At 43.7% G+C, this 10,330-nt stretch overlaps 1 protein-coding gene across 1 annotated transcript in view; it reads right to left on the minus strand.

Annotated features, from left to right (window-relative positions):
* Nucleotides 1-9,731: 9,731 nt before the first annotated feature.
* The window catches only part of Ptpn2 (protein tyrosine phosphatase non-receptor type 2), a 66,221-nt gene continuing 65,622 nt past the window's right edge, over nucleotides 9,732-10,330 (minus strand). The window contains exon 10 of the mRNA XM_036204861.1: nucleotides 9,732-10,102. Coding sequence (XP_036060754.1) covers nucleotides 10,081-10,102 — 22 coding nt within the window. The 3' untranslated portion in view covers nucleotides 9,732-10,080. The remainder of the gene's footprint in view (nucleotides 10,103-10,330) is intronic.

The raw sequence follows: 10,330 nt of genomic DNA on the forward strand, positions 1-10,330 counted from the left end.
CCAGAGGACCTGGGTTCAATTCCCAGTTCTCACAAGGTCACAACTGTATAACTCCAGTTCCAGGTGATCTGACACCCTCATACAGACATAGGCAAAACACCAGTGGACATAAAATAAAAATAAATACATTAAAAAAAAAATAAAGTCACAGGTTTCAACAAACCTAGCCTCCTCTAAAATTTGAGGCAGAATTGCTCAGGATTCGAACCTACATTTTCCTTAGTGTGCTTTGAGAGGAGAAGTGAAAGCAAACAGGCACGGTGACACCAGCCTGTAACACCAGCACTTGGGAAGGGGACACAGGAGGATCAGGAGTTCAAGAGAGTTTGACGCCAGGCGGTGGTGGCACACGCCTGTAATCCCAGCAGAAGCAGGCGGATCTCTGTGAGTTCGAGGCCAACCTCGTCTACAGAGCAAGTCCAGGACAGGCTCCAAAGCTACAGAGAGACCCTGTCGCAGAGAGAGAGAGAGAGAGTTTGAGACCAACCTGAGCTATATGAGATGCTGTCGAAGAAAATAACAGAACTTCAACCAACAAAAGCCCACTGAAGTCTTGAAGATAGAATTGAGTTAGATTCAGCTCATGTTACTCAAACCCCAGGGAATCTTATATCCTCTTCTGGCCTTGTTTTTTCTTTCTTGAGACAGGAGCACTATGTAGTCCTGGCTAGCTGGGAACTTGCTGTGTAGAACAGGCTATCCATGAACTCAGAGATCTTTCTGCCTCTGACTCCTGAGTGCTGGAATTAGAAGTGTGTACCACTATACCCCTCCCCCAATTATTGAACTACATAAGCAATAAACATACTCTCAATATAAAAAACTCAAAGGGATATAAATGTAAAATGCTAACTAGCCACCCTTCCTGTCATATACCCTTATGCAAAGTGAGACACTTCCAGTTTGCTGTGAGCTGGATTTATAAATGAGTCTCCCCAACATGGGTGCTTGTAAACTTGTAATCGGACATTTCTCTCCTGCCTGCTTGTTCCCAAATACCCAGCATACCCTTCTTAAATAATTGACTTGGAGGCTTAATATTACTTACAAATGCTTGGGCGATAGCTCAAGCTTGTTACCAGCTAACTCTTACACTTAACGCATATTTCTATTTATGTTTTGCCCATTGGCTCATGGCTTGTTACTTCACTTTCTACAGGTCCTGCTTGCTCGGTGGCTAGCTTATGCCCCCACCCACCACTCTCCGGACTCTGCCCTTTTTCCTCCCATCATTCTCTCTTCATCAAGTTGTCTTGCCCAATCTCTTCTTGCCCTGCAATCAGCCAATCAGTTTTTTGTTTTTTGTTTTGTTTTGTTTTAATTAACAATGAGCAACATTCACAGCAGATGCTGGGAGCAAAACCCTAGCCCTCTGGGAGAGTATGTACTCTTAACCACTGAGCTGTTTTCCAGCCCTCAGTCCCTGCCTGTTAATGGGCTGCCACCTCTGCAGGCTTAAAAAAACCCAAAAACCAAAAGACACTTTTTTTTTTTTTTTTTTTTTTTTGTGGAGGTGGCACACCTTAGTACTCCAGAGGCAGAGGTGGGCAGATCTCTGTGACTTTAAGGCCAGCTTAGTCTATAGAACAAGTTCTACAGATTCAGAAGGCAGGGCAGAGCGAATCTCTGGAAGACAGCCTGGTTTATATAGTTCCAGGCCAGCCAGAGATACAGAGTCAGAACCCGTCTCCAAAAATATTACAAAACTAATAATTAACGGTGGAGCTCAAAATGAGGTCCTAAACTAGTGCTAATCCTCAAACAGGTTTTTTGTTTGTTTTTGATATACACTATTTTCCTTCAATAACGTTTAAAATGCTTAATTTTGTTTGTTTTGTGTTTTGTTGCTGTTGTTTTGTTTTTGAGACAGGATTTCTCAGGGTAGCCTTGGCTATCCTAGAACTTGTTCTATAAGACTGAGCTGGCCTTAAATTCACAGAGATCTGCCCACCTCTGCCTGTGGGGTACTGGGATTAAAGGTGTGCCACCTCCACAAACAAACAAACAAACAAAAAGTGGCTTTTGGTTTTTGGGTTTTTTTTTAAGCCTGCAGAGGTGGCAGCTCTCCAGAGAGAGGGGAGGCAGAGCTCTGTGAGGCCAGTCTGGTTACATAGTGAGTTCGAGGACAGCCAGGGCAACATACTATCTTTTGAGACCCTGTCTCAAAAGGGAAAAAGAAAAGAAATGAAAGCAAAAACAAAACTACTAAAACAACTGAAAATTTTTAACTTTTACCTTTTTTATTAAATAAGATTTTGTTCTGAAACCAACACCAGGCTTGGACTCACTTTGGTCTCCCGATTCAGTCTCCTGATTGCTGGAACTGCAGGTATGAGCCATCATACCTGCCTTTTTTATATCGGAAAAAAAATTAGATGTATTTATGAGCATTTTGCTTATATGAATGTATGTGCCTAGTGCCTGCAGAGGTCAGAAGAGGGCATTGGATCCCCTGGAACTGGAATTACGGATGGTTGTGAGCCCCCATGTGGGTGCTGGAAACTGAACTTGTTGCAAGAGCAACAAGTGCCTTTAACCACTGAGCCATCTCTCCACCCCCAACCCTCATTCTGGCTTTAAAAAATGCAAAAAAAGAAAAAGAAAATGTAGGTGGCTAATGAGATAGCCTGAGCAGTCAAAAGTGCCTCCTATAAGCCTGATGAACTGAGTTTAATTCCCAGGACAGACAGACAGACAGACAGACAGACACGCACACGCACATGCACACACAGCAAGAGAGACATAGAGGTAATAAATAAATGTATTAAATATATTTGTTATCTTGAGATAATTTTGAAAATAATCATCATTCAGAAAATGTCTATGGACAATGTCTTTGTCCATTTTTGGTTGTTATAACAAAATACCCGAGGCAGCAAGCTTTATGAATTAAAAAGGAGTCTCAGCTCTAGGCTGACTGTCATATAATGATTCACTCTGAGAGAAGCTAATCTACTTTTAGGAGATCTTCAGTCATCCCCCATGAGGCCCTCTTAAAGGTCCCAGCAACCTCAGTACCCTCCAGTTGTAGTCAAGATTCCAGCATATAAACATCTGAGGGACCGACCACCTGGAGGACACAGCAGCCAGGCACCAGTCTTGCGCTGCCAACATCTTCAGATGCCTTCCTGTGGTATCAGAGAATAGGAATGAACTCTCCTCAGGCCCAGGCCTCAGAAGCCAGCCTGCTGAACCACTTTGAACCCCTGTATGTCTTTCTTGGATGTGGCCCAAACTCCCAGAAATCTGGACTTTGCTTCACATGTGGAGCATGCTCTGTTCTCCCTGACTTGCCATCTGTCTTCCCACTGAGGTCGCTAGCCAGGTACCTCCCTTTATGCCTGCCTCCTGACTGCTGAACTGTGTGTGGAAACCATCTCTCCACTCACATCAACTCCTGGAGGCAGGATTTGAGGTCTCACAGATACTCAAGCCATGCCCAGTTAGACCTCTTCTGTTGCCTGCGAGTCAAGATGTAGGACTCTCAGGTCCTTCTCTAGCACCATGTCTGCCCACATGCCACTGTGTCACACCATGGTAATAAAGAATTAAACCTCTGAAAACGTAAGCCACCCTAATTAAATGTTTTTCCTTTAGAAAAGTTGCTGTGGGGCTGGAGAGATGGCTCAGAGGTTAAGAGCACTGACTGTTCTTCCAGAGGTCCTGACAACCACATGGTGGCTCCACCATCTGTAATGAGATCTGGTGCACTCTTCTGGTGTGCAGTCATACATGCCGTATACATAATAAATACATCTTTAAAAAAAAAAAAAAGAGTTGCTGTGGTCATGGTGTCTTTTCACAGCAATAGAAACCCTAACTAAAGCTGGGCAGTCGTGGTGCATAATCCCAGCACTCGGGAGGGAGAGCCAGCCTGGGCTAAAAGCAAGTTCCAGGAAAGGCGCGAAGCTACACAGAGAAACCCTGTCTCAAAAAAGCAAAACAAAACAAAACAAAAACAACAACAACAACAAAAACAGAAACTCTAAGACAGAAGTTGGTACCAGGGTCTAGGGTGTTGCTGTGATATGTGACCATGTTGTGATATTTTATTTGTGTTTTGACAAGTAAATCTCAATTGAAGATCAAAGGGTGGAGCTAGCCACTAGTTAACCATAGAGGTCTGGAGGTCCATACAGATAGGAGACAGGAAGTGATATGGCTGGGCAGAGACAGGAACTTGGCCCTTTTCAGCCTGAGGAGATGGAGAGGAAAGAGGTGACTGACTTGCTGCTCCTTTACTTCTCTGATCTTGCAACTTTTACCCCGATATCTGACTCCAGGTTTGTTTAACAAGACTTACTGGATTCATGTTTCATGACCATGCTTTTATTTTAAGAAATGTGAACCTTGGGACTGTGGATTAGGAAAGCAGTTGAACACTTAAAGTGCTGCTTCATGGGATATACTAGTAAAAGCATGGAGGACAGTGGTGCTAGGAGTTATTGAGATGGGGGGACTTGGCTCAAGATGTTTCAGAGAAGAATATTAATGTGACCCAGAGGTTGTACTTGTGATATTTTAGTGAAGAAGAGTCTGACTAAGTCTAAGTGAAGGTTTCTGAATTAATTTTGTTGGCAGAGGAAATCTCAAAACAGCCTAGTATAGACTGCCGTGTGGTCATTAGTGGTAACTCTAATAAAGATTTATAATGAAAAGAAGCAAGCTGCGGGGTGGGGGTGGGGGGGGGGGTGGCGGCGGTGGTGCATGCCTTTAATCCCAGCACTTGGAAGGCAGAGGCAGGTGGATCTTAGTGAGTTCAAGGCCAGCCTGGTCTACAGAGCGAGATCCAGGAAAGGCACCAAAGCTACACAGTGAAACCCTCTCTCGAAAAAACAAAAAAACCAACAAAACAAAAAACAAAAACAAACAAACAAAAAAAAAAAACGAAGAAAGAAAGGAAAGGAAAGAAGCTGAGCAGGGTAAATTATAAAATGTAAAATTTGGGGAGAAAAGGAACACCAGGAAGTGGAATGGAGCTAAGTCTTGGGTTCAAGGTGATAAACTGATTAAGAAATGGAGTAAAGGGAGTGGTGACTTCAGGGCAAGATTTCACCTAGTTAAGTTTCCAACTAGAGAAAAGGAATTAAAGAAAAGCTTAGAGTTGATTGTGGTAGGACACACCTTTAATCCCAGTACTTGGAAGGCAAATAGAAGCTGGTGGATCTCTGAATTTGAGGCCAGCCTGGTCTACAGATCCAGTTCCAGAACAGTCAAGCTTAGGCAGTGAAGGAAACCATCAAAACCAGAAAGCTGGTGAAGATATAATTGAACAAGGGGCCTATGTTCCATCCCCAGCAAGCAGCAGAACTTGGCAGCTTTGGCCATGTGGTTTTATAGTTAAGCATAGAAGAAATGAGTTATGGAATCTCCTTAAAAAAATTTAGGAAATCTCTGAGGCCAGACGTGTCGGAGGTGTCCCTGAATGGAGGCCTAAAGAGGACATTCCATGAAGCTGTGAAGGCAAAGCCTAGATTGCCTTGCAGAACCCAGGATGTTGGAGATGTTATAGCCTTGGGATACTTGTCGAGAACAGCTGCTAACATGGAGTGGAACCAGCCCAAGAGAAAGAAGTGTGTTTCAGTCAACAAAGCTGGAGGGAATGGGATATCTGAAGAGTGTTTTGATATCAGACATGGAGATGCAGAGTTTAGTTTGCCCAGCTGGTTGTCAGTCTTGCTTTGGTCCAGTATTTCCTCAGTATCCTTTTCCTCCATTTGGAACAGTAATGCATATCCTGTGCCATGATATGTTGGAAGTATGTGATATATTTTTATTTGAATTTTACAGGGGATTATAGTTAAGAGATTGATGGCACCTCAGAAGAGATTTTGAACTTTAGACTTTTAAATAAATTGGGACTGTTATAGACTATGCAGATTTTTGAAGTTGGACTGAATGCACTTTTGCATTATGATATGGCTACAAGCCTTTGGGAGATGGGAAGTGGAATGTGGTTGTTTGAAAGAAAATGGCACCCAAAGGGAGTGGCACTATTAGGAGGTATGGTCTTTGTTGGAGTACGGGTGGTCTTGTTGGAGGAAGCAGGTCACTATGGAGGCAAGCTTTGAGGTCTTTCTTTTTTTTTTTTTTTTTTTTTTTGAGCTGAGGATCAAACCCAGGGCATTTGAGGTCTTATATATGCCTAAGATACCACCCAGTGTCTAAGACCACTTCCTGTTGCCTGCACAAGATGTAGACCTTCAGCTACCTCTACAGCATCATGTCTACCAGCATGCTGCCATGTCCTGCCATGATGATAATGGACTGATCCTCTGAAAATGTAAGCCACCCCAAATAAATGTTTTCCCTTTATAAGAGTTGTCATGGTCATGGTGTCTCTTCACAGCAATAGAAACCCCAACTAAGACACTGGGAAATGTGTACTAACCATGGCTTTACACGGTTGATGCTTATTCCAGGAGAATCTGAAAGTGTGAACTGGGTGTCATGATTGTTTATTTTCATTGCCAAGAATCACAGAGGAAGCACACTTCTGGGCTGGTTAGTGAGGGCATTCTGAGAGAGGCTTAACGGAATAGACCTACCCTGAATGTAGGCAGCACCATCCCATTGGCTGGGATTGAGTGAACATGAACCCTTAAACTTGGGATTCAAGGAAAGTATTTCTCCTTCACACTCAGAGGAAGATGTTCTCAGGGCTGGAAGGAACCCTGTGTGCCTGCCTCTATTGAGAGATATGGTTAAAATTATTTATCATTTAAATTTGTGTGTGTGTGGTGGGACGCAACCAGAACAGATCCAAACACTCTGCCTGAGGCCAACCCAGGGCCCAGCTGCTGATCCTGCGAAACCCAGCAACTTGGAGGTGTTGGTGAGATTGCCCTACTGAACAACCTGCTCAGCTGAGATCCATTCGGGAGAGGTTTCAGAACCCTGAAGCCTTCGGTCTCAGGAAACAAGATCAACTGAGGAATTGACTAATGAGCAAAACGTGACCTGAGAACACAAAAGAAGGCAGCACCCAGCTACCGAATCAGATCACCAGAATCATAAGCCTACACTACACTGACCGGGAACAGGAAAGCCCCCATCTTCGGACTAGCAGATCAGGTCTCTAGCCCCTAGGCCCCACCCATCAGAGTCCCAAGGACCAGAGAGCTACCTTTCCCTGCTCTCCCACCAAAAACAAAAAACAAAACAAAACAAAAAACCCAACCCCTACGAACCTAACAACCAGTGGAACCATAAGCACACCCTGCACTAATTGGGAACAACTGCTCCCTAAGCTTGTGTGTGTGCAAGCCTGGAATACTAGTGCCCACAGAGGTCAAAAGACATTAGATTCTCTGGAATTTGATTTACAGGCTGTTGTGAACCACCTGACATGGTTGCTGGGAATTGAGCCCAGGTCCTTCTGAAGAATAGTGCATGCTCTTAACCACTGAGCCATCTCTCCAGCCCTAAGAGACATTTCCCTTGGAACATTCTGGCATTGGGCCTCTGACTACATGGTGCTGTGGTTGGCTGCCTGATCATGGGCCCCAACTCAGGAGAAGCCAGAGGACAGGCTTATACAGGTGAGCACGGGACCTCAGGTGGACCTTTTGACAGTACTTATCCATTGCCAATGTGGGGAAAAAGTTTGCCCACTGCTCTGATACAGTGTCATCATTGTGTGACTAGAGAGAGGTCTTTGACATATTTCACTTGGGAGTGAATAAAGATGAGAATTGGTTAGGAATAGTGGACATTGGAAAATAACAGCACCTCTAAATTACTCTTAAGTGTGGTATGTGTAGCATAGGTTGGTAGCAGGACACTGTTTATGAAAGATGGAAAATGGCTTAAGGGAGGAGTATTTTTTTTGTATGTGTCTGTGCATGTGCCATGCTGGGAACAGAACCCAGGGCCTCACGTTTGCTAAGCATGTGCTCTACCACTGAGCTGTTCCTGAAATGCCAAGGAATTAAGTGTTGCCTCGGTAACATTATAGGGAAGCAGTTGAGCCTCCTACACACACTGGCCAGCCTGCCTAGCTCAGTCAGTGGGGCAGGTTGAAAGGAGCATTCCAAAGAAGGTTAACTGAATAGGCAGGCCAACTCTTGAGTTTGGGCAGCAGCATCGCACTGGCGGGGGCCCTGGACTGAGTAAAACAGAAATGAAAAGCTCCAGGTTCAGTGAGGGATCCTGTCTTCAAGAGGGAGGAAGAGAGTGGTAAAGTAAGGCACCTAGAATCCTTTGCAGGCTTTCAGTAGTACATGCACCCACACATACCCCATATGCAACACACACACACACACACACACACACACACACACACACACACACACACACACACACGGCGGGGGAGGAAGAAAATATACTGATGCCAACTTTTGGAACATCCATGGGAAGGTGTTCAGGGAACTGGTATAAATATGCAGCAGACACCACACGGAAGGGAAGTCTCTGCTGTAATCCACACCATAGTGATGCTTTAACCAAGACAGACAGAAGGCAAAAGTCTGTGTACAGGATTAGCAGTCTGTGAATGAAATGAGCACAGAGCTAAGTGCAGGAATTAGGAAGGATTTTCAAGTTTACAGTGAATGCAAAGAGGGAATATAGGTCATGTTCAATTCCAGTTCGAGATGTGGAATTAGGGTTTGTATCACTGAAGGGAGATCTGGCCTGGGGTTTAAGAAGTTGCATGTAGGCCGGGTGGTGGTGGTGCACACCTTTAACTCAGGAGGCAGAGCCAGGCGGATTTCTGTGAGTTCGAGGCCAGCCTGGTCTACAGAGCGAGATCCAGGAAAGGCGCAAAACTAGAGAAACCCTGTCTCGAAAAACAACAAAAAGTTGCATGTAATCAACTTCAGGATATGATATAGACTTGTACAGAGATGAAATCAACCACAACCAATATGTTAACACCAGAGGGCCAAAGATGGAATATTTAAAATTAGAACTGAGCAGGAGAAAACCCAGAGAAGTCTGAGGAGCCCACAGTATCATTATCAGAAGTTGCATGGGCTTTATGTGACTACAGTGTAAAGTGAAGATCTTTTCTGGGCCATTTCTGGAGGTTTTTAAATAGATGTGGATCATGAGAGGAAATGAATCAAGTGGCAGTTCTGACACAATGGGAAGACACCTTTCTGTGCTACTCTGTGGGGCTATAGCTTTTTAATATAGCAGGAACTCAAAGGTACCCAGGCAACTTGGCATACGGGGTAAAAAAACATGAGGCAAGTAGATTTTTAAAGGAGGAAATGGTGTACTGCTGATTTCCTACCTTGAAGTGCTGCTCTTGAATACTGTATTGTTTCTCCAGCACCAAAAGGCTTACAGTCATCTGATATTCCAAACCTACCACTTAGATGGGAAATAAGGGAGAAGCCACAAGTGGGAAGGAATCTCTGAGCATCTTTGCATAAGGAAATGCTCAGGAAGGCACAGTGTCCAACACAAGACAAACGAGATGTTAAAAGCCACACTGAACTGCTGTACTTACTGAACTGAATGCTGACCACAACCTAATACTATTAGGAAGATTAATGTTTCCCTGAGAGTCAAGAGCAATAGGCTAACTTTTCTGGGGTTGCTTTTGCCAAACCAGTACTCCTTAGGACAGAAAGCCGACTGAAGGGTAGCTGAAGCCAAGTGACCTCTATTTGGAACGGGTTGAAATTTAAATGTTAATTTCTAGCTACCAAAAAAAAAAAAGAGAGAGAAAATATTCACTATTTGAATTGGAGATGTCCCAAGATAACACATACACACACACAAACCAACAAATCTATTTAATAAAAATATTTAATGCTGCCAAAAAGTATAAAAATACATTAGGAATGGCAGTACAATACAAAGTAGTCTCTCCTAATTTATTTCCTTTACATCTTTCTACATTTCATACATGTTAAAAAACAATACATCAAATTAAAGGGTTTGCAAGTCTTCTGCTGGTGGTGTTCTTCATCCCCTGGATGTAAAGCTTACTTTGTAAACAGACAACTTGTGAGGCAATCTACAGGGTTAGCAAGCCTCACTTTAGTTTCCGGAGTGGGCTTCAGGTCTTGCTTTGCACATCAAACGTTCAAAATTTATAGCTGCAGAATAGTCTCAAGTCATGAATATTTAGGTGTCTGTCAATCTTGGCCTAAAACATAAAATAAGAAGTCATCTATTCAGTTCATATTTACCACACACACACATATGTACACAGATACAAACATGAAAGGACTAACACTGAACTAAAAAGTCAGCCAAAACCCATTCCACCGGGTCACATCCAGTCACAGTGAGTGCCTCCCCAAATGGCGGGTGTCCAGATAGAAGTAGTGGTGTGAGACAGACTGACAGGATGTGCCGTAGTGACTCACTTCTT

The sequence above is a fragment of the Onychomys torridus genome, chromosome 13 (genome assembly GCF_903995425.1).
Source record: "Onychomys torridus chromosome 13, mOncTor1.1, whole genome shotgun sequence".
Classification (NCBI taxonomy): Eukaryota; Metazoa; Chordata; class Mammalia; order Rodentia; family Cricetidae; genus Onychomys; species Onychomys torridus.